Source organism: Phymastichus coffea, unplaced genomic scaffold, assembly GCF_024137745.1.
Source record: "Phymastichus coffea isolate CEN01 unplaced genomic scaffold, Cenicafe_Pcof_1.1 PCOF00092, whole genome shotgun sequence".
Lineage (NCBI taxonomy): Eukaryota > Metazoa > Arthropoda > Insecta > Hymenoptera > Eulophidae > Phymastichus > Phymastichus coffea.
Genome location: NW_026706903.1, coordinates 647,365 through 672,357, shown reverse-complemented (window position 1 = coordinate 672,357; position 24,993 = coordinate 647,365). Strand labels below are relative to the sequence as shown.

Genomic DNA, 24,993 nt, shown 5'->3' with positions numbered 1-24,993 from the left:
AAATCCAAACTATTCAAATTTTTAAATTAGGAAACGATAGGTATCAAAAAGCTACACCGATCAGTAATACAATTAGATTGATTTATTTTTATACTGCATACACTGTCATACTAATGGAAGTCAAAAATAGAACACTCAATCAATTATTGAAATTGATTTTAAACCTATGAGATATATCTTTTAAATGCATTGTTATGAAACAATAGCACAGCTATAATTAAACATATTCTATATCGCTATCTCTCTTGCAACTATTAATTAAGCAATCAGTTTGAATGATAGCAAACTCTTTGCGTAAAATGCAAATAACATTTTTGTCATCATATCAAACAAAGAATGATTGATTAATAGTTGTTAAAGAATATTAAAAGAGTACCAATTTTAATGAAATATTTGAGAATGATAGATGCTATTAATGTTAGCGAGTCACACTCACGTGTCACAAGAGAACATAATTTCAAAAAAATTTCACATAAAATATGAGAAAAACTAAAACAGTTTATATTTTTTTATGATTTCAGATTGTGCCTATTGATATGTAATTTATTACAAATAATCATTTACATTGACCATTTCAAAGCCTCAATAACGTTCTTACTCCGGTGGTGATAAAATCTACAAAAATCATTAGTCTGATGATAGTGTTGGTAAATTGTCAGTCGTAGTAGAACGATCAGATTTAATAAGACAAATTATATTTAGAAAATTTTATTTGATTCATAATAACGAAAATCCATACATGATAATCTAGATTAATAAAAAACAAAAAATAGTTTTTAAAGGTAGAAAAATAATTAAAGAAATCATACGGTATCGCAGTATGATAATTGTTACTTGTTGCTAAGAGACACATAAACATTTAATTTAATATTTTACTCTGCTAATATTTGTTTTTACCATTATAGTCGACTACTATACTTATCGAAGTAAGCATCATGTGCCACTTGTTTTAGTTGTTTATACATGGCATGACCAGTTTCTTTAACTAACGATGAAAACGAGCTTTTTTCATTTTTAAGCAGTAAATATGGATGATCAAATTCCTGAAAAGTATATTTACTATAAATATAAGAATATTCACTACATTTGTCTAAAAATGTATATTTGAAAAATAAATAAACAATCCGCAGAAAATGAAGAAAATAAATACTTACCACAACTAGTCCTTTATCCATGACTAGAACCTTATCGCAATCCATAATGGTGTTCAGCCGATGAGCAACAGTTAAAACTGTACATGCTGCGAATTTAGTACGGATGGTGCGTTGAATAAGAGCATCAGTTTGCGGATCAACGTTGGCAGTTGCCTCGTCTAACATTAATATTCGATTATCACGAAGAATAGCTCGAGCTAAGCAAATCAATTGTCGCTGCCCAGTGCTGTAATTCAAGCCTCGATCTTGTACTCGATGATCCAAACCATTCCCGGTCGATTGTACCGTCTCCTTCAGCTCGACCTAGTATTAACGTCATGCTAGTTTGTGAGAATGAATGAATTTCACTCTGAAGGTCATCGAATACCTCTTCTAAAATTTTCCACAGATGCTCATCAGAAAACTCATTGAAAGGATCCAAATTGCGACGTAAAGCTCCAGAAAAGAGTACAGGATTTTGAGGAATGATGGAGATTTGTTTTCTGAGATCTTCAAGAGCTATGATGTTAGTATCAATTCCATCAATTTTAATAATACCTTCTATTATTGTTAACCTGAAGAATGCTGATATAAGAGATGATTTTCCTGCTCCTGTCCTTCCAACTATTCCCACCTGTACTAGTTGAATAACTTAACATCATAACAATGTAGATAATACAATCCTTACCTTTTCACTTGGTTCTATTGTTAAGGTAAGATCTGTCAGAACCGGCGGATCTTTATCAACATAACGCAAATATACATTTTTAAATTCAATTCGACCCTTATTCGGCCAGTCTTTTGGTGGTTCGGTTAACTGAACTTCATTTTCCTTTCCTTTCTTATACTTGTTTTTATTTTTAGTAACTAACCCTTTGTCACGAAGATTTGGTTCCGGTGCTAACTGAGAATACTCAATAACTCTTTCAACTGACATTAACTCGTTGGCGACTTCAGCACTTTGACGTATTCCCCACTGGAGCCAACCCATTAATGACATTACTTGAGTTATTGCCAAACCCACTGTACCACCACTGAAATCTGATAGTGAATACAAAAAACTTTTTGCACAAAGAAAAATGTTCTTTCTATATTTCGAATAAAAATTAAAAGTATTATCTGTTGCTTTTGCTAAAGAAATTACTCACTATCTTTCAATAGAAGAAAACTAAAGACCACTAAACCCGTGAAAATAAAACAAAAGAAATCCAAGGAAAAGCCAAAAGCAACACTCGCTGAATTAAACATATACCAAGCAGAAATATGCGCATCTTGCAATCTATCGAATTCTTTTTCAAGTATTGATTGCGCTTGATAAGCTCTTATCGTTGCGATACCATTGAGTGTGGCGTTCAAGTGTGTAAATATGGGAGCTCGTGCTGTAAAAGTGATGTTTGAATTATGTCATAAATTAAATCATCGAAATTTATCAATCAATCTCAACAACTAAACGTACTTATTCCTTCAACTCTTTTCATGTTTTTACTGGTTCTTAAATAAATTTTCCTTATAAAATAAAATAATGATCCAATAAACAATATTGGAATTAAAAACAGGACATTCACTGTGCAAGTAACGATAAGTGCTCCAGTTATAACCATTATACATTGGCTTGCATCAAGTAACGTTAAGGGCAACAATTCATCAATAGATCCTAGGTCCTTGGAAAATCTATTGAGAATTCTACCGCTTGAATTAGTATCGAAGAATCGCATAGGTGCACGTATCAAAGCACTAAATACGAGATCATGAAGACGCTGGCTGCAGTGTAAACAAATAGTGTAAAACGTCAGTGAACGAGTGAGACCAATTAACAAAATTGATAAGACGATTGCTGTGTAGATGTACATATAGTAATCTCTTGAAAGTATATTTTTCTCACTATCAGTGTTCGTTTTATTCATATATTTACGTGATTCTTCTGCATTGACACTAGAAAAATATACGTAATTGAATATTTAATACATGTTACCCAAAATGGATGCATTTATATAAAGTAAAATGTTGATCATTTCGTATTAAAATTTCCGCAAAAATGTTTTGAAAATTATTGCTTATACGTACAGTACGGGAATGAACCAGTCGTTCAAGCTAACACAAAACTGAGTCGCTAAGAAGAGAAAAGGTACCAATAGTGCGAAGATGCTATGTCCGCCAGACTTTATATAATTTATCAAAAGATTACCCTTGACAGTACCTCGTGATGTGTTTTCATAAATATCATTATTTGTATTATTTTCTTCACAACTCGATTCTGGATTGACTACTTCTATTTTACTTTCACTTCCTCTGCTCTGAAAAATATTTTAATTGTTATATGGTTGTAAAACTATTGTTTAGTATTAAGAATACCTTTCCACTTGACGAAGAGAGCCTACGATCTAAATGAGAGCTGTTGATTATTCCGTCAGTTCTATCTATAACTTTATCCTCTGCAATCAAAGTAGTGTATTCATGACGAGTACTCAAAAGTTCATTAAAGTCAACAAATTGGTATAATTTTCCTTGATCTAAAAGAATGATAGCATCTGCTGCCTTAATATACTGATGTTGATGAGTTACCAGGATCCGCGTCTTGCCGGTTAAATATTTTTGGATACAGTCTTGAAATAAGTGTTTACCGACATGTGCATCAACCTGAAAAAGACAATGTTTTATTGACTTGCGTCGATAAATGATTCAATAATAATATGTGGTGTCAATTACTGCACTAAGTGGATCATCTAACAAATAAATTTCTGCGTCTCTATAAACGGCTCTTGCCAAGTTTATCCTGGCTTTCTGACCTCCAGATAAAGAACTTCCTCTTTCGCCAATGATTGTTTGATCTCCTTGTGGTAACTGTTGGAGATCTTGTTGTAGAGCGCAGACATTTACAACTTCCTGATATCTCTGTTTGTCAAATTCTTGCCCAAAAGTAATGTTTTGTCTCACACTTGCACCAAATACCCAGGCATCTTGATCAGCGTAACTAACGCGACCCTTGATCATTTTATAGCCATGAGTTAGTTTTAGTTCACCTAGAACTGAGGCTATTAATGAACTCTTACCGGCACCTACAGTGCCAATCACAATGAACAGTTTGCCTTTATCAACTTCTAAGTCAATGTCGTTAAGGATTGCTTCCGATGAGTTCAAATTCCATTTAGCTGTTACGTGTTTCAATCTCACTGACCAATTTTCACTAATAGATTTTTCATCTTTACTGCAAGTGTTTTCAATTATTCATTAGTTATTTTCAACAACATAATCGACGTTAGTATTCAAAGCAGATCTAGTTCAGTGATTAAGTAATTTACATGTCTTTAAACCATTTTATAATGACAGGCGTATTGAAATCTACTTACTTTCTTCCATGCTGTATATGGGTTATTTCACTGGAATAGTTTTGAATTGAACTTAGTTCTGAGCTCTTGGTATCTTTATTGTTTATTTCATTATTACTACCACACTTATCTTCCAATTTAAATTCATCATACATAAGAAAATTTTGTAATCTTTTGAGGGCAACTTTACATTCAGAGATTTCACTAATACCACGTACGAACATATAAGACATCGTTATAGCCATCATATTAAAGTAGGACATGTACACAAAAACCTTCTCTGCTGTGAGTTCCTGTCCTCTGAGCATCATGGTTATCAACGTTCCAAAAAGAGCCATGCGCGTTGTGAAAACAAAAAGTGTCATGAAGATACCTTTGATATAGGCACTTTTTCTAACAACTTTTAATTCCAAACGCCTTGCAAGTTCAATCAAAACGCAGAATGGTTTCTCCCAAGCATACATTTTTATCACTTGAACACCTGAAATTATTTCATCCATCAAACGCACTCTTTCATCAGTTTTAAGTGATGTTTGTAATCGGAATTTAGAAGACAATTTTCCCATATAGCCTGTAATAGCATAAAGTAATTAAATTAGTTGTTACAGTATATTCATTAATTATGAATTCAATTATATTTACTTTGTAACGGTACATCTAAAAACATCAAAATAAACCCAACTAATGCTGACCACCCGATTTCTGAATACAGAAATGCAAGTATAATAAATGATGAAACTGGAGCCGACCACATGTAATGTAAAAATAGAAAAACTAAACCGAATCTGTTAACATCGCTTGCTACAAGATTCACGATTTTACCGGGTGCTGTTTCACTCAAGGCTGTGCTACTCAAACGTAAGGCCTATTGAAAATACTGTATTAGTTAGTGAAATAAGGATTTTTCATTTTTAAAAAAGATACCAATGATCACCTTTCTGTATACTACTGAACAAATGCCAATTTTAAGTTGTGCACCAACATGAGCTCCAAGAAAAAAATTATGAGCCATTACTATAAGAAGTAACAGATTTGCAATCACGATACCAAAAGCATAATATATTGCCATTTCATAAGTTATCTTATTTTCTGATTCTGGCTTGAAGTATTCTAGAAATGCACCAAGAAGTTTTGGTGTACCTAGTCTGAAATAAGATTTGTTGTCATTGATTTATAATGACCAATTAAAAATAAAAATTACAACTTTTGTTTATACGATAAATTAATAATGTCAAATATTTAACTTCTCTTTATATTTTGCATAAGCAAAGTTATTTGATTTATTTTTACCTTAATACGAAATCCACTATAATTACGTAACATCCTGCTGTGAAAAATTCCAAAGAAAATGTCCAAAAAAGTGCACGTAGAAAATTTGGTTGACGTTTCTTTTGCTTAGCTTTTTCCACTTCTGCAAACCATTGTCTAACGAGATAAACATTTTTTTAAATAAGACAAAATGAAATGTTTTAAGTTTATCTATGGACTTTTAATTATTGATTTCTATAAAGTTATTACGTTCTCATTGATGTTGGGAATACGTATGTAGAACTACAAATGAAAATCTACATTGTTAATTGTTACTATGTACGACAAATTCACATGCATAAATGTATTCATAAAATAGTTTTCTATAATTGTTATGTTCTGAATATGAGTCTGTCCTTGATGTTTTTCTGCGTCATCAAAGAGTACACAGATGAATGAATTTAGATCTTAGATAACGTTACTTTGGTAACTTTTCAACACTTTGTTTTACTTTTAGAGAATAAAATATCAACGCAATTGGAAGTTTCTTTTCAAATAAAAGTACAATACTAACTTTTCAAGTCGATCACCAAGCACATTTGACCTATCTGAACTGATTGGGTCATATAAATCTTCAACTCCTAAAATCTTGCTGTAACCTTTTTTAAACAATCTTATAGTCCACCTATTGAAAATCGGAAAATTGGAGAATTATTAAAACATTAGTTCTCATAATAAGCGTAAAGTACAAGCATTGATTGAAATGTTATAAAAATATAATTCAAAGTATACTCACGCCCACGTTAACACAGAAAGAAAATTTGCCCTTTCTCGAGGATTAGGGTTACTAGTAATCTTTCTGCTATCCATTATTTAAGCCGGATGCTGTCACCACATTGTAACATTCTGTATATTCTTGTAAAAATCATGATTATGGCACATATTGTCTTCAAACGCACGACTATTCCTCATTCGCAATAAAACATTATCTTTACTATGCTCATATGCGCATCTTAGATTCAGTATCTTATCTATATAATGAACATATAATCTGTCAGTTGACGATCAAATTTATATAAAATTTTTAATATTAAATTTGATTAACTGTAAGTTTTCTTTGAATTTCATTCATTTAGAAAATCATTTATAATTTATAGGTATTGTACACTAAAGCTACTTTATTAAATTCTATAGATACATACAAGTAAAACTAAAAACGAAAACTACACATAAAAGTTTTTTATCATTTATTTATTTGAAGATTCTAAAATTCTATTAACACTTAATTTTTATTTAATCACAATGAAAATAAGAAGTTTACATGTGCATTACACTATCGTTCTAACCGTGTTGTCAACTAAATCCTACGCATAGCGCTGCGCACTTCTCTACAGTTCAAATGATTTTAATTGAATTGTTTTCTAGCGGTTTCTTAGGCTACAAACTCCATTTACTAGCTTTATCAATTGGCATCGATTGACGGCAATTTCTGGTTTATTGCGGTTGGACGTAACAAGCGATCTGAAGTAGTTCGATATAGTTGCAAAAGAACTAACAATCTAAATTATATTTAAATATAACTTTACATATGATACGCAATGATTTTTTTATTCCATAGTAAGCTACCTGTAACGAGGAAAATTTCCATGTTGACTACTTATACAAATAATCATATATATATTTTGTGGAACAGTAAATAATTTGTTAATTTAAAAATAAACTGTATTCATTCAATTTATCATACTATTTTCGTTCTAACTAGACAGTACGATTGAAATAAAGAATTTCAGTATAAGCGTATATAAGCAATCTAAATGGTATTTAAATAAAAATATTTTATGTAAAATACAATATTATTACGGACAAAATTTTCAATATACAGTGCCGCTCACGCACTTTTACCCCCCCACGGGCAAAATCAGTCTAACTTCAAAGTTTTATATCTCTGGTAGAAATTAACGTACAGAGACGCGCGTGGGTGCGTTTGGAAGGTCTTTCGTAGAGCTTTCAAATGATATGACTCACGGTTGCCATCGATTGTTTTTTTAAATTTTGCAACAATTATGCAAAATTGAAAATTCTGAAATTTTTTTATTATTTTTGACAATTAGCCAATTTTGGAAAAAAAATCGTACGAAAATTTGAAGTACACCATTTTTTAGCTATTACCAAGCCCTATCTGAATCACTCATCAAAAATTTATTTTCGTCAAATATGACGCGCGCACGGGCATTTTTTCCTGGAAGTGACAGTTTTTTTCAACATTTTTTATCTCCGTCAAATTGTAACAATCGAAAAAAATTTATAGGAGAAAAAATGTTTGTTTTTTCACGTAGAATACTGCAATAATTTTTTTTTTGGTTTTTCGAAAAATTTTTTTTTTCGGTTTTTTTCAATTTTTTTTTCTCACAGTCGGTACGCTAAAAAGATGAGAAACCACAAAAAAAAATTTTTTTCCACCCATTCAATAATACTACATAACAAGTATCGTAAATTACATAAAAAAAAAATCTTTTTTTTTTTCGACCTTGAAAAATAATTTAAACCGAAAAAAAAAATTTTTCGAAAAACCAAAAAAAAAATTATTGCAGTATTCTACGTAAAACAACAAACATTTTTTCTCCTATAAATTTTTTTCGATTGTTACAATTTGACGGAGATAAAAAATGTTGAAAAAAACTGTCACTTTCAGGAAAAAATGCCCGTGCGCGCGTCATATTTGACGAAAATAAATTTTTGATGAGTGATTCAGATAGGGCCTGGTAATAGCTAAAAAATGGTGTACTTCAAATTTTCGTACGATTTTTTTTCCAAAATTGGCTAATTGTCAAAAATAATAAAAAAATTTCAGAATTTTCAATTTTGCATAATTGTTGCAAAATTTAAAAAAACAATCGATGGCAACCATGAGTCATATCATTTGAATGCTCTCCGAAAGACCTTTCAAACGCACCCACGCGCGTCTCTGTACGCTAATTTCTACCAGAGATATAAAACTTTGAAGTTAGACTGATTTTGCCCGTGGGGGGGTAAAAGTGCGTGAGCGGCACTGTAAATATTTTGTATACTATATAAGTATTATAAAGTAAGCTTAAAAGTAATCAAACAGTACTAGTTCGTTTTCAATTTGTATTTGTTCTTTAATAAATAAAATTATTAACGAGTGAAATATAAACAAAGATATAATTGTCATCTTTGATAATTCACCTTAAAAAAAACACACGCATCAACAAACAAACAAGAGACTCGATTTAAATACAGTTCTTTGTGAATTTTTATTCGTTGATCTTCAAATTAAAATATGAATTACACAGTGATAATATAAATTAACCGCATCCTAACTAATTACTCTACTGGATGATCATTTTATTGGTTAATCAAATTTTCCTTGAAACGTATGTTTTTTACAGCTTCGTCACAAAAGTACAATTTTCTTCATTTTGCTTAGTCATGTAAGAATCATATGCAACTTTACTAAGCTGCTCATACATAGCCTGACCAGTTTCTTTTACTAGTGATAAGAACGGACCATCTTTATTTTGAAGTAGTGTGTGAGGATGATCAAATTCCTGAAAATTGTAAACTCTTGATTAAATAGTACAATTATTTATGAATGACTTTTGTGATAATGCATTAAAAGTAAATTTATTATAGAGACTAGAATGCTAGATTCACATGATTTTTTGAACCGGCAAAATTATTATGTACTGGACTACCGTCATTGATTGAATGCGAAAAAAAGAAACCAAAAGCGCTGCCGAAAAGATTATTTATTGAAGTGCTGTTTTTCAGTTAGCGGTCGTCTGATTTTCTAAGTTATGTCCTTATAATTATAATTTGATATCTTATATGTTGTTACAATATGAGAAAGCTAGAAACTTACCATAAGACATCCTTTATCGATAACAAGAACTTTGTCGCTATCCATAATCGTATTCAGTCGATGCGCAACAGTAAGAACTGTGCATGGTGCAAATTTGGTACGGATGGTGCGTTGAATAAGTGCATCAGTATGAGGATCAACGTTCGCAGTTGCTTCATCCAACATCAAGATTCGGTTATTACGAAGTATAGCTCGTGCTAAGCAAATCAATTGTCGTTGACCTGTACTGTAATTTGAGCCTCTATCAAGTACTCGATGATCAAGACCATTGCCGGTTAATTTCACAGCATCTTTCAACTCAACCTAAATCAGTCACAGAAAAATACATTCAATTATAATTAAAAAAATAGATATTGAAAATGAAATATTTAAGTACCTCTTCTAACACTTTCCATAAAATTTCATCTGAAAATTCAGTAAACGGATCCAAATTACGACGTAATGTTCCAGAAAATAAGATAGGATCTTGCGGAATGATTGATATGTGTTTTCTTAAGTCTTCCAAGGCTATAGTATTAGTATCGATGCCGTCGATTTCTATAACCCCTTCTAACTTAGCCAATCTAAACAATGCCGAAATAAGAGACGACTTTCCAGCTCCAGTCCTACCTACTACCCCTACCTAAAATACAATTTTCAAATAATTATGATATAAAGATAATAATAACTTATTGTATTATACCTTATCACTTGGGTTGATCACCATGGTGAGATTCTTAAGAACTGGTGGATCTTCATCCGAGTAACGCATAAAAACACTTTTGAAATCTATTTTTCCATAAGCTGGCCAATCCTTTGATGGCTCAATCAATTTCATCGCCCTTTGCTGCTTATTTTTTTCTTTCTTTGACATTATACCCTTATTACGAAGATTTGGCTCGGATGGTAAGTTCGAATATTCAAGTACTCGCTCAACTGCCATTAGCTGATTTGTAACTTCAGCACTTTGGCGCATACCCCATTGAAGTAAACCCGTCAAAGACATAACTTGAGTTATTGCTAAACCTACTTCACCACCACTAAAATCTAAAAATTATGAAGAAGTTTTTTTATTAATGCTAGAAAATAAAGTTAATAAGAACTTACTATCTTTTAACAGAAGAAAACTAAAAGTCACTAAAGACGTAAATACGAAAGAGCATACATCTAAAGAAAATCCAAAGGCAATGCTTGTCGCAACAAACATAAACCACGAGGATGTGTGTGTATCTTGTAATTTATCAAATTCTTCTTTAAGAATTTGTTCCGCTTGATAAGCTCTTATCGTTGTGATTCCATTAAGAGTGGCATTTAAATGTGTAAATACAGGAGATCGTGCTGTAAATATCATTGCATATTGTTCAAAGTAAAATATCAGAAAATTGTATAGATTTACTTACTCATTCCTTCGAGTCTCTTCACGTTTTTACTCGTCTTTAGATAAACTTTTCTAATAAAATAAAATAGTATCGCAATTACCGCAACTGGTATCAAGAAATAAATATTGACAGTACAAGTGACTATAATAGCTCCAAATATAGTTAAAATACTCTGCGTGGCGTCGAGTATGGCTTTGGGTAACAACTCGTCAATGGCACCTAAATCTTTAGAGAAACGATTGATAATCCTACCGCTTGGATTAGTGTCAAAGAATCTCATTGTGGCGCGAATTAAAGAATTGAAGGCAAGATCATGAAGACGTTGGCTAGCACGGAGACAGACTGAATAGAATGTAAACGAACGTGTGATACCCACGAGGAAAATTGAGAGAACTATTCCGGTATAGATGTACATGTAATAATCTTGTGGTAGAATATTTTCTTCTTTGTAAATCGTTGAGCTATTGTTTATGGTATCATCGAGTTCTGTCATATTAAGAAAAGTAATAGAGCTTTCGTTTTCACATTTTTGCTCGTAGTATCGTCGGGATTCATCAGCGTTTACTCTAAAACACGATAATAACATTAGATAATATTACTGAATAAAACGAAGTGTGTCTAGCAGAGCGTACAATTTTTAAATGTTTCACTCACAATATAGGAATGAATGAATCATATAAGCTGACACAACACTGAGTAGCTATGAAAAGTAGCATTACTATCAGAGCAACAAAAGTATTTGTTCCAGACTTCATGTAATTCAGCAGGAGGTTGCCCTTCACTGTTCCACGAGATGTATTTTCGTAGAAACCATCGTTCTGTATTTCATTACCCCTTTCGTCTTTTTCATCATCGACAGATATCGTACTTTCAGTTGTTATACTCTATAAATAAAATATAACGTTAAAGTGCTACGTAATTACCATTATATGAATTTTGTTATTTAATGTACCCTTGTGCTTATAGATGAAATTTTGCGATCAAGATGAGGTTGCGTCGTCACTTCTTCAGTAGGTTTTTCGTCCTTTTCTTCTGCGATCAAGGTGTGATATTCAGGATAAGCACGCAAAAGTGCATGATAGTCGTCGAACTGGTAAATTGTTCCTTGATCCAATAGAACAATTGTATCAGCACCTTTGATATATTGAAGTTGATGAGTAGCCAGGATACGTGTTTTGCCGGATAAATATTTCTCTATACATTCTTCGAACAAATGTTTGCCAACGTGAGCATCAACCTGTTTGACAAAAGTAACTGTTAGATTTTTTTTGGTATTTGAATAAATATCTGATTACTCACCGCACTTAATGGGTCATCCAACAAATAAATATCAGCTTGACGGTAAACGGCCCTTGCCAAATTAATTCTAGCTTTCTGACCCCCGGACAAGGAACTTCCACGCTCACCAACAATAGTTTGATCTCCATGAGGAAATTGGTCAAAATCTTTTTGCAAAGCACAAGCTTTCACTACTTTGTGATATCTATGACTATCAAAAATTTTGCCAAAAATGATATTTTGTCTGACGCTAGCGCCAAATATCCAAGCATCTTGATCAGCGTAACTGATACTACCTTCTACAATTGCACTCCCATGGATAATTTTCAGTTCACCCAGGATTAAAGAGATGAGTGAACTTTTACCAGAACCTACCATCCCAATTATAATGTATAATTTGCCTTTGCCTACTTCTAGATCGATATTCTGAAGAACAGTCTCGGTCGAATGTAAATCCCATTTCGCTGTTATGTGATTTATTTTAACAGCCCACTTTCCAATATCTGGATTATCATTATTACTATAGAAATAAAAAATGTACAATAAAAGAAATATCACAAATAAATAAATTTAAAAAATATCATAAAGGTTATGATAGAATTTTTAAGCTTACATGTATGTAGTTTGTTTGTCTTCGGATTGGTTGGAATCATTTTTAAGTGAACTATTGTTAATCTTATTCTTAAAATTGCTATTGAATTCAACAATATCAATACTCTTACTATTAACAACTTCATTATTCGAAATACCTGATTCATACTCCTCAAACATAAGGAAGTTCTGTAACCTTTTGACAGCAACTTTGCTTTCGGCAATTTCGGCGATACCACGTACAAACATTGATGACATTGTCATGGCCATCATATTGAAGTAAGACATATAGACGAACACTTTGTCAGCAGAAAGTTCCTGGCCTCTAACCATCATTGTTATTAAAGTTCCATAAAGGGCCATTCGCGTGGTGAAGAGGAAGAAGGTCATGAAAATGCCTCTTATATAAGAACTTTTTCTAACAACTTTCAATTCCAGACGCCTTGCAAGTTCGATCAAAGCATAAAAAGGTTTCTCCCAGGCATACATTTTGATCACTTGTACACCAGAAATTATTTCGTCCATCAGCCGCACACGTTCATCGGTTTTTAATGCAGTTTGTAATCGGTACTTAGAAGATAGTTTCCCCAAGTATCCTTCAAAATGGTCAATGATTACTAGTTAATTTTTTTTATTCCTAGTTTTTATATTTGTATTGCTTGAATAAAAGTTTCTCATGTGGTTTTTTACCTTGTAATGGTACTACTAAGAACACAATGATCATGCCAACAAAAGCTGGCCATCCAATTTCCATGTATAACAGTGTTATTATAATAATAGATGACAATGGAGCTGACCACATGTGATTAAGGAACAAGAAAACAAGCTCAAATCTACTGACATCATTTGCCACCAAATTTACTATTTTACCGGGAGCTGTTTCGCCTAAAGCGGTTTTACTCAAACGCAATGCCTAGAGAAAAAAAAAGAAATTGTATTAATATTTTTATTTATTTAAAATATTTTTTTGGAAATCTTTTCTTTAATTAGTCGTAGCAATTATCAGTTACCTTTCTATAGATTAAGGAGCAAGCGCTTATTCTAACCCGACCACCAGTATGGTTTGCGAAATACATGGATTGATTGATTAATATAACATTAATAAAAGTAGAAGCAGCCATACCTGCGGCGTAAGTGAGAGCCGCATCATACGTAGTTTGTGGTTCTGGTTTAAAATATTTAAGTAGAGCACCTAAAAGCAATGGCGTACTTATCCTGTTTAGAAATGAATTAAATTTTTTAAATCATTACATTCGAAAAATAATTTATTAAATGGATTTTATTACACGTATCATGACTATGTGATATTATTTTAAATAATGAACCTCAAAATTAATTCGCTGAAAACTTGAATACAAGCTAACATCAAAATCTCGGAATAAAATGTACGAGTAATCGCCCATAAGAAGCTTGGACTTCGCTTTTTTTTCTTCGCTCTTTCTATTTCTGCATCCCATTGTCTAAAAAAGTAAATAATATGGTGTACAAATAGATCAAACATGAATTAATTGGTTAATATAGCGTACAATTATATTAAATAAAAATATTTTCATGAAATATTATGCATAAATAAGAGGACACAGATTTCAATAATATATTTTTGACATCCGTGATAATACTTTGTGAAACAAATTTTTTATATCAATGAATACGAAAGCATTTCTTGTAAATTATCATAGGTATATCTTCTTATCTCACACGTATCATGCGATACTATCTATCAATGATTATAGAGTTCATAAATTGAGAACAATAAATTGTGAAGATAAGTTATGTACGGTATATAATATGGTATTTTCTGTACAAAAAATAATATAGGAGTTTAACCCTATAAAGATCACAATTTAATCACGGTGAGGCGTGCGCTTTTAATTATCTCTTTTTTGTGTCGAAGCTCAAACTAAACATAATACTAACCTTTCAAGTCGATTACCAAGTTTACTCGATCTATCTTTGTCTATAGGATCATATAAATCTTCTACGTGGATATTTTTTATATAACTTCTCTTAAATAAACTAAGAGTCCATCTATAAAGACCAATATATCTATAGTTTTATTGTATTTTTATTAAACTTGTAAAAATTAATACATTATAAATTTTCCATAAACTTTAAAACGTGGGCAATTCAACACAGCACCAATTTTGAAATGGTTTGAAAATTAGATCTATTTAATCTCAATGGTTGTCTTAAAATCAACCATCTTTATCAAAACAAATACTAAATTTTATTATCCCAATATCTCGAATACTTACGTCCACGTTAACACGGAAAAAATATTAGCTTTTTCTCTAGGATTTGGGTTACTGCTCACTTCTCTGTTATCCATTGTCAAAATGGATCGTTTAATTCCATCAAATTTTTTTTCTATTTATTAAAAACACTAGTCAACATATTTTTGTCTCCACTATTGAACAATTATAAACACGTAGTTCAATTATCATTTACTATCTTGAAAAATATAGTTAACAGTTTCTTTTTTTACTATTTATCACGGTTATTAATCAATATACTTCAGTAGAAAAATATTCTACATACGATCGTTACACAATTGTGATTGTGTATCGTCTTTCAATAGTTTACTTATAGTTTGAAACAAAGATTTCACACTTCTCTGCAATCAAATGGGCTAAGTTCACTAAAATAATCATTTCCACGAACTACTGAGCACTGTACAAATAATATTTATTCAGTGCCGTATGTCAATTGTTCATTTCGAAACAATACAGTGATGTCGCGAATAATCTCTCTACTCGAGGAACAGAGTAACTGTGAATCGTTTTTTCTCTGAGGTGAGTTTATCTACTCCTTCGGAAGTAATGCTGAGTCATCATTTCTCGTACACAGTATTCTTTACTTGAGCCTTAGATTTCATTCGGATAGCTTATCACGAATTTTATTCATTTATTTTTCCAATTATTGTGATCCAAGTAAATCATGGTTATTTATCATCATTAAGTAGAGATTCAGATATTTTAGATACTCAAAAGTAAAAGGAGAACAACTCAAAAAAAACGATTGACTCATACTAAAATATTTATTTATTAAAATATAATTACATAATATTACAATAAAATGTTACAAATCATATTTATACACAAAAGAATTATACAAGATTTAAAAATAATGTTAAATTTATTATTAAATTGTTGTGATCTTATTAATTTTACATTGCTCAACAAAATGGCTTTCATAAGTATTTTAAACGCATAACGTACGTTAATTATAAAGATTTACAACAAATTAAGTATTTAACGAGTTGTTTTATTACTTCAAGTTTATTTATATGCATTAAAAGTAATTGTTATATCTTATTGCTATCGAGGGTAGCTTATTGGTTATTTTTTTGGTGATATTATCTAGTCTAGGAACTTTTTTGTTATTAATTATTTGTAAAACTTCCTTTATTTTAACCATTTCAATTGATGTGCTGTCTTGGATTTCAATTCTTCAAAGTATTCAAATAGTTTATCATCTTCTTATCCCGTGGTTATTCTTTCATGAATATTCTTCTAAAATGAATAATCCGTTGCTTCTGTTGTACTCGTTTCATTAAGTTTATTTCTGCAATTATCAATTTTTTCTTCATACATTTTTTGTTAATTTTTGATTGCTTTATTTATATCAGTTTTGTCTTGACTCGATTTGATTAACTGAAACCTTTTTCTAAATATCCTGTTTTATTTAATTTTTCAAGCTATTTTATTAGAAATGTATTATTGGATTTTTCCACTGTCCATAGTCATAAAGCATTCATCGATGACTTCAGTAAGGAGTAAGTTGTAATTTTTAATAATTGTTTCTATGTGAGTAAGTGATTTAAATCGGACGTTGCGTATTAGGCATTCTTCAATGAATAGTACGCATTTTTCCTAGTCAGTTTTTATATAGCTGTTTACTGGTTTGAGTACTTGTAAGTCTAGTATGATTAATACTAGCGAGTGGTCTGATATTAAGTCCGAGTATGAGAATGCTTACAAAAAATTTTGTTTATACTTTTTACAATTCCAAAGTCAAGCATCAGTTCTGATGTCCTGTTTAAATCTTATACCCAGTATGTTATTTCTTCAATAGATATTGGAACGCAGTTATGTTTTTAAAGCGTCATGGAGCACCTCTGTAAGTTACAGTTGACGATTTTGATCCGCAGTACGAATACTTCATATTATAATTTTTTTTATTGATTTGTTTGGAGGGCAATAAATAGATGAAATTGTAATCGAACAATCATAACTGTTTATGGTTATAGTTTAGTAAATTATAATTAGTTTTTATACAAGTGATAAACATAAATGTAGATTCTCTTAAAAGAATCTACAGTGTCTCAGTTACCCTTTTTAAAATTATAAAAATAAAAATCATTTTTCATTGCAAAAAGAAATGTATATATACATATATTTCTTATCAGAAATTTTCTATCCCGATAATGGTTGTTATCATATAAGAAAAATTAATAGATTTCCGATATGGTCTAGTGGCTAGAATACCTGGCTCTCATCCAAGAGGCTCCTGTTCGATTTCTGGTACCGGAACCGCGCAATTTATAGAGGGAATTTGATTTATTTCAGAGGTACTCACTCATTCCAAATTGATTTTTGTCGAAAAATTGATAAATATGACATACTTTGATTATTATTCTTATTATTTGTTTATTATTGTTTTTTTTATTATTCTTCGTAAAGCATAAAATGATTAACGATAAATATTATCAAGAAAAATTGTCATTGTTTTCAAGTACTTCTCATTGTAGCGCTAATTAAGAGACTATAAAATGATAATGTTTTTTCTAATTTTCCAAATGAGAATTAATCGAATTAGAAAGTTTAAAATATAAGAAAGCGTATACGTTGTTGTATAAAAAAATTATAAGAAGAAGTTTATGGAAATAAAATTAAATTGGAATTAACATTTGAGATTTTTAAGATCAATACGCAATGGATTTAGAGATTCATTTTAGAAGAATTGCAACTCATCCAAAGCTTTAGAAGTATCATTATTATTATTTTTATCATTTAGTGATCCTTTGTTTATCAAAATAAGCATCACTGGCAATCTTGTAGAGCTGTTCATACATAGCCTGTCCCGTTTCTTTAACTAACAGAGAAAATGGACCTTGTTCATTTTTTAGCAGTATATGGGGATGATCAAATTCCTGAAAATGAATTGAAAAGTTGCTGTTGAATAATTCATGGAATCATTTATGAAAATGATGTGAGATAAAATGATCAACTATTAAATAAAATAATTGAAAGCAAAACATAGCAAAAATTTTGTTTGTAAAGAGCTACAATTCAAAGTTATTTACTGCGATAGATCCTTTATCCATAACTAAAACTTTGTCACTGTCCATAATCGTATTCAATCGATGGGCTACAGTAAGAACCGTGCATGATGCAAATTTCGTACGAATCGTGCGCTGAATAAAAGCGTCGGTTTGTGGATCAACATTTGCCGTTGCCTCGTCCAGCATCAAGATTCGGTTATTACGAAGTATAGCTCGAGCTAAACAAATCAATTGTCGTTGACCGGTACTGTAATTTGAGCCTCTATCCAATACTTGATGGTCAAGGCCATTTCCGGTAAGCTTAACAGAATCTTTTAATTCAACCTGAAATAATGTTTGGAATATAACGAATCCAACGGTAAATGACGATTGTCCTTAGTCAAGGAATAGTTCAAAATACCTCTTCTAAAACTTCCCACAAAAGTTCATCGGAAAATTCATTAAAAGGATCTAAATTACGACGTAGGGTACCAGAAAACAGTATGGGATCTTGAGGAATAATTGACATTTTTTTTCTTAAATCCTCCAAAGCAATAGTACCAGTATCAATTCCATCAATATCAATGACACCCTCTATCGGAGCTAATCTAAACAGTGCTGAGATGAGGGATGATTTACCAGCTCCTGTTCTACCAACTACTCCTATCTATTAAAAAAATATAATTTTCAACAGTATAACGAGAAGTGCTATTATGGAAACTTACCTTCTCACTTTGTTGAATTGTCAAAGTAAGGTTTTTCAGTACTGGTGGTTCGTTATCCAAATAACTCAAAGACATATTTTTGAATTCAACTATACCCTTATTTGGCCAATTTTTCGGTGTTTCTATTAGCTGCATTTCCTTCTCCTGTACTTTTTGAATTTTCTTTTTTGCCTTAGCTACTGTACCTTTGTCACGAAGATTTGGCTCACATGGTAATTGAGAATATTCGAGTACTCGTTCTACTGACATCAGCTGATTGGTAACTTCAGCACTTTGACGCATACCCCACTGAAGCATACCCATTAGCGATATAATTTGAGTTATAGCTAAACCCACTTCACCACTACTAAAACCTAGAATATCAATTTCATGAAAAAATTAGTTCCTTATTTAATAATGAATTAATTGATCGAATTGAAAATAAAAATAACCTACTTGTTTCGAACAGAAGGAAACTAAATGTCACTATCCCATAAAATAAGAGACTGCATGTATCCAACGTGAATCCAAAAGCTGCGCTGGTCGAAATAAACATGTACCACGAGGAAGTATGCGTGTCTTGTAGTTCATCGAATTCGTTTTTGAGAATGGTCTCTGCTTCGTAGGCTCTTATCGTTGTGATTCCATTCAGCGTAGCATTCAAGTGTGTAAATACAGGAGATCGAGCTATAAATTATCGATTTATATATTACTTAGCATTAGAAAAATAATTATTAATCAGTAAAATAAATTATTTACGTACTTATTCCTTCCAACCTTTTGATATTTTTACTCGCCTTTAAATACACCTTTCTAATAAGGAGGAAAAGTCCTCCGACTATCACGGTCGGTATCAAAAAATAAACATTGACAGTACAGGTAACAATTATGGCTCCGATTATTGTCAAAATAGCCTGAGTTGAGTCAAGTAAAGCTTTCGGCAACACTTCATCAACAGCTCCAAGATCCTTAGAGAATCGATTCAGAATTCTACCACTTGGATTTTTATTGAAAAATTGCATTGTTGCTCGAATAAGAGATCCAAAGACGAGATCATGGAGGCGTTGACTCACTTTTAAGCACATGTTATAAAACGAAAAGGAACGAATAATAGTTATGATAAATATCGATAATATGATAGCGGTATAAATGTACATGTAGTAATTTGTTGGTAAAATATCTTCTTGCTTATAATATGCTGTGCTTTTGTTTAGGCTAAATGAGTCATTGTCGGCCAGCAGACTGTTCTTTTCATGTAAATAATGATAATAATTACGAGATTCTTCGGCATTTACTCTGAAATAAAATTAAGTGCTTTATATTAGATATTATTTGTATTAAAACTCGCAAATTCTGGATGTTATGGTTTTTAAAAGGCAATATAACTAAATTTATAGCAATTAGAATGGTAACATTTTCTTGATAACAGGCGCAATATTTGAAAGACTCATACGTACAGTATAGGAATGAACAAATCATGCATCATCACCATTGATTGGGTAGCTAAGAACAAAATAAGCAGTACAAAAATACCAATACTACTGAGACCAGATCTTACGTAGTTGATTAAAAGATTTCCTTTTACGGCACCGCGAGATGTACCTTCATAGAAACCATATTCTTGTGCATTATTTTCTTCTTCGTTATCTTCTTCATTAATACTCGATCCACTTTCACTTATTCTACTCTGAAATTAAAAGAAAATCATTTATGAAAATTGACGAAACTAAGTTACGATGTGCATACCCTAATACTGGTTGAAGAAATTCTACGCCCAGTGTTGGAATGAATAATTATTTCTTCATTATATTGATCTTTTTCTTCTGTGATTAAAGTACTATATTCGGGATAAGCACGTAATAATTGATGGTAGTCGGTAAACTTATACATTTTTCCTTGATCTAAAAGAAGGATGGCATCGGCATCTTTGATATATTGAAGCTGATGAGTTGCTAATATGCGCGTTTTTTGTGCTAGATATTTTTGAATACATTCTTCAAATAAGAGCTTCCCAACATGAGCATCGACCTAGATAGAGAATTAAATTAAGTTAAATTAAAAAAATACATATTACGTCTTTTATTGGAAATATTCGAATAATTACCGCACTTAGAGGATCATCTAACAGATAAATATCAGCTTTCCGATAAACAGCTCTTGCCAGATTGATTCTAGCCTTTTGACCTCCAGACAAGGAACTTCCTCGTTCGCCAACGATCGTTTGATCTCCATCAGAAAATTGTTGAAAGTCTTTTTGCAATGCGCATACCTTGGTAACTTTGGCGTATCTCTGTTTGTCAAATTTCTGACCAAAAAGGATATTTTGTCTGACAGTAGCACCAAAAACCCATGCATCTTGATCAGCGTAACTGATGTTTCCGTTAACTTCGATACTACCTTGTAGAATTTTAAGTTCTCTCAAGATCGCTGAGATGAATGAACTTTTTCCAGCACCTACCATGCCAATTACAATGTATAATTTGCCTTTAGTTACTTCTAGATCAATATCATTAAGAATTGTCTCGGTTGAATGAAAATCCCATTTGGCTGTTACGTGGTTCAGTTTGACAGCATAGTTTACGTTCTTTATTTCTTCATCATTACTGAGAGTGAAATATAATTTTAAATCATCTGACATTTTACAAATTGTGCAATTTACTTACATAGATGGAAATTCCTTGTAGTTAGGTTTAAAACAACCATTTTCTAATGAACCGTTGACTTGCATAATCATGTTATCTTTAAAATTATTTTTGAATTTTAAAGTATCATTCATATTGATCATATTTGTATTCAAACTTCCTGATTCAAACTCTTCAAGCATTAAGAAGTCCTGCAATCTTGCTATAGAAACCACGCATTCAGCGATTTCTCCAATACCTCGTACAAAAAATGCAGACATAGTCAAAGAAATTAAATTGAAGTAGGTCATGTACATGAAAACTTTATCGGCAGAAAGCTGCTGATTTCTAAGCATCATTGTTATTAAAGTACCATACAGTGCCATTCTCGTGGTAAAAAGAAAGAAAGTCATAAAAATTGCTCGTACGTAAGAACTTTTTCTAACTACTTTCAATTCGAGACGTCTTGCAAGTTCAATTAAAGCACAGAATGGTTTCTCCCAGGAATACATTTTGATCACTTGTACACCAGAAATTATTTCATCCATCAGACGTACGCGTTCGTCTGTTTTTAGTGCCGTTTCTAATCGGTATTTAGAAGAGAGCTTTCCTAAATAACCTGGTGCACAGAAATGTAGTCAAACGTTTATATTGAAGATTTGAAACATTTTACGATATTCTAAATTATTCTATAGTAGATAAAAGTTACAATTACCTTGAAATGGTACAACTATGAATATTAAAAATATGCCAACAAGTGCCGACCATCCAATCTCTGAATAGAGTATTCCAACTATCACAATAGTCAATAATGGAGCTGACCACATATAATGAAGGAATACCAAGACTACTTCGAATCTATTTACATCGTTGGATACCAAATTTACAATTTTTCCAGGGGCTGTATCACCTAGTGCTGTTTTACTCAAACGTAAAGCCTATATATAAATCATTTATGAGATTTAGTTCATTTCATTTAATCGTAATTTTCATTTGTGAATCGTCAGAAATTACCTTTCGATAAACAACCGAACACGCACTAATTCTTACTCTCCCGCCTGTATGATATGCTAAGAACATTGTTTGATTTTGTGATATAGTATTCAATATGGATATGATCACCATACCAATAGCGTAAAGCAAAGCTGTCTCATACGTTGTAGTAGACTCTGGTTTGAAGTATTGAAGAAGAGCACCTAAGAGAATTGGTGAGACCACCCTGTTTGATTTGAATTTTAGAGTGAGATCATACTACCATTTATAAAAACTACATAACCGGTAGTTTTTATTACATAGTATCATTTTTCGAAATGTCGAATTTTTAAATAACTTAATGAAGCCTGAATAAAAAAATGTTGTAATGATTTATTTAAACTGACAGAAAAATGTATAATACCTGAATATTAAATCAATGGCAAGTTGATATAAACCTTGCAACAGAAGTGCGGGAGCATTAGCTCGAAGAATTGCCCATAAAAAGTTTGGTTTACGTTTTCTAGTTCTCGCTCTTTCCAATTCTAGAAACCATTGCCTAATCGAAGCAACATGAAATAAAAATGTAAATTTGATATTTGCTTAAGTGCACTCAATGCGCTGAGTGCAAAAGAATTACGTGAATAAAATTTTTTTTATTCAATAAATTTATATCAATGCATATATTTGATTTCAAAAAGTATCAAAATACAAATTATTATTCGTTTAATTTTGCGCTTACTTTTCCAGTCGATCACCAAGTATTTTCGATCTGTCACTGTTCACGGGATTATATAAATCAGCTATGTCTAATATTTTACCGTAACTGCTTTTGAATAAATTGTAAGTCCATCTATAAAGATAAAAAATTCACATTTATAAATAACGAATATAAAAAATCAAATAAATATTTCTGCTAATGACGATTGTTAGCTTGAAGATTTTAATAATCTATAACGTAATTCTGTTTGGCATCATTTTTGTAGCGAGTTTAGAATGAATAATATTAATAACAACCATTAATAAAAAATATCTGCCTAATATACAATCATTTTTCAGGAAGTCGAGATGAGTTTAAATTTTAATTAATTGATGATAAATAATAATGATAGTTGTCTAAAGATGTATAAAAATAATAAAAAATAAAATAAATATCAGAAATACTGTATGAATGCTATAATAAGTATTAATGACTATTATATAAAATACTCACGCAAAAGTTAAAATAGAAAAAATATTAGCGGTTTCCCTTGGATTTGGAATGTTGGTTGTTTTTCGATTATCCATATTGAAAATTTATTAATATTTATCACCAGCTACAATACATAACTTCTTGTATAGTTTATCAGCTAACTGAAAGAAAAGTTGGTGCCAAAATACCATATTTTTTACTTTTGAGAGATACAGAAACGTAATTTTTATGTTTCATAGTCAACTTCACTCTTAACGCTCGTTCTGTTTGGACGTGCGATAAGTCGCTCTCCTAAATGCGATTTATCGTTATATAGTAATTTCAATAAGTAAATATAAATACAGCAAATCAAATACATAGTCAAAAAGTTATATTAAACCCAACTAACATGGCTGTAGCAGTATTTCTAGATGTAACTCAAGCTTTTGATAAAGTATGACACAAAGAGTTCTTATATAAATTTAATAAAATCATACCAAAAATTTCTCTCTGCTACTAAAATCTACCAAAGTTACGATTTAAAGGTAGTATATTCTTACCTAAGTTAATATTTAAGAACTTCTAAGGTAAGAATAAATAATGAAACTGCTACATTCTATCCAATAAAAGACGGTGATCCCCAAGGAAGCGTTCTTGGTCCCTTATATATTGTATTAATATACATCCACGATCTTCCTACCATGGAAAATGTCAATATCGCCATGTACGCAGATGATACAGCTATATTAATATCACACACTAATGAAATAACAACCTCCTACAATATACCTGGATGCAGCTTTAAACTAGTTAAACAAATAGAGGATAACAATAAATGAAACAAAGTCAATTCATGTAATCTATACCCTAAAAAAGAACCTTGCCCATCAGTACACATAAATAATCAACCAATCCCACAAGGACACAAAGCGAAATATCTTGGAATGCACCTAAATCGCCGATTGACGTGGAGAGACGATGTATGGACCAAACTAAACAACTTAATCTACAGATGAAAAAATATCTCTGGCTACTAGGAAGAAAACCCAAACTCTCAATCAAAAATAAACTACTTATAAATTCATAACTAAACCAGTATGGACATATGGCATGTGACTTGGAGATAATGCTAGATATAATAAACAGATTTCAAAATACAATACTAAGATCCATTACCGATGCACCATGGTTTGTCACAAACGAATACATAAGGAAGGATGTAAATATAACGACCATAAGAAAAGAAATTGAAGCAGTTTACAGAAAATATACTGACAGGTTATTGGAACACCCAAATCGACTGGCAAAGTAGTCAATGTACACAACACTAACAGTTTCAAGATTCAAAAAATATAAAACACCGTTTACTCATAGTTAAAAAAGCAAGGAATTAATGTATTGGTACGAATCAATGGTGAAGTACCTTCAAATAAATTGTACTTAAC

General features: G+C 31.3%; 2 protein-coding genes and 1 pseudogene across 3 annotated transcripts; all 3 read right to left on the bottom strand.

The window, feature by feature from the left end:
* Positions 1 to 128: 128 nt before the first annotated feature.
* LOC131669321 (ATP-binding cassette sub-family C member 4-like) lies at positions 129 to 7,573 on the bottom strand. 2 transcript variants are annotated; one of them, XM_058944115.1, is made up of 16 exons: positions 6,813 to 7,573; positions 6,504 to 6,738; positions 6,282 to 6,392; positions 5,750 to 5,884; positions 5,394 to 5,604; positions 5,102 to 5,324; positions 4,481 to 5,030; positions 3,840 to 4,338; positions 3,486 to 3,770; positions 3,198 to 3,427; positions 2,590 to 3,065; positions 2,282 to 2,512; positions 1,822 to 2,174; positions 1,522 to 1,767; positions 1,155 to 1,457; positions 129 to 1,043 (listed from the first exon to the last, which is right to left on the bottom strand). In XM_058944115.1, the coding sequence occupies exons 2-16, from the start codon at positions 6,575 to 6,577 to the stop codon at positions 900 to 902; spliced, it is 4,071 nt and encodes a 1,356-aa protein (XP_058800098.1). In that variant the 5' UTR covers positions 6,578 to 6,738; positions 6,813 to 7,573; the 3' UTR covers positions 129 to 899. The 2 variants fall into 2 exon arrangements, with proteins under 2 accessions (XP_058800098.1, XP_058800099.1); XM_058944116.1 differs by lacking the exons at positions 6,282 to 6,392; positions 6,504 to 6,738; positions 6,813 to 7,573 and adding an exon at positions 5,978 to 6,042.
* Positions 7,574 to 8,727: 1,154 nt separating this feature from the next.
* LOC131669324 (ATP-binding cassette sub-family C member 4-like) lies at positions 8,728 to 15,558 on the bottom strand. Its single transcript, XM_058944121.1, has 15 exons — positions 15,073 to 15,558; positions 14,735 to 14,845; positions 14,143 to 14,277; positions 13,828 to 14,032; positions 13,508 to 13,730; positions 12,840 to 13,413; positions 12,248 to 12,746; positions 11,901 to 12,185; positions 11,603 to 11,832; positions 10,970 to 11,514; positions 10,677 to 10,907; positions 10,273 to 10,616; positions 9,967 to 10,212; positions 9,591 to 9,893; positions 8,728 to 9,276 (listed from the first exon to the last, which is right to left on the bottom strand). Exons 1-15 carry the CDS (start codon positions 15,144 to 15,146, stop codon positions 9,112 to 9,114), a joined length of 4,170 nt encoding a protein of 1,389 aa, XP_058800104.1. The 5' UTR covers positions 15,147 to 15,558; the 3' UTR covers positions 8,728 to 9,111.
* Positions 15,559 to 17,825: 2,267 nt separating this feature from the next.
* Positions 17,826 to 23,664, bottom strand: LOC131669378 (ATP-binding cassette subfamily C member 4-like; annotated as a pseudogene).
* Positions 23,665 to 24,993: the final 1,329 nt, after the last annotated feature.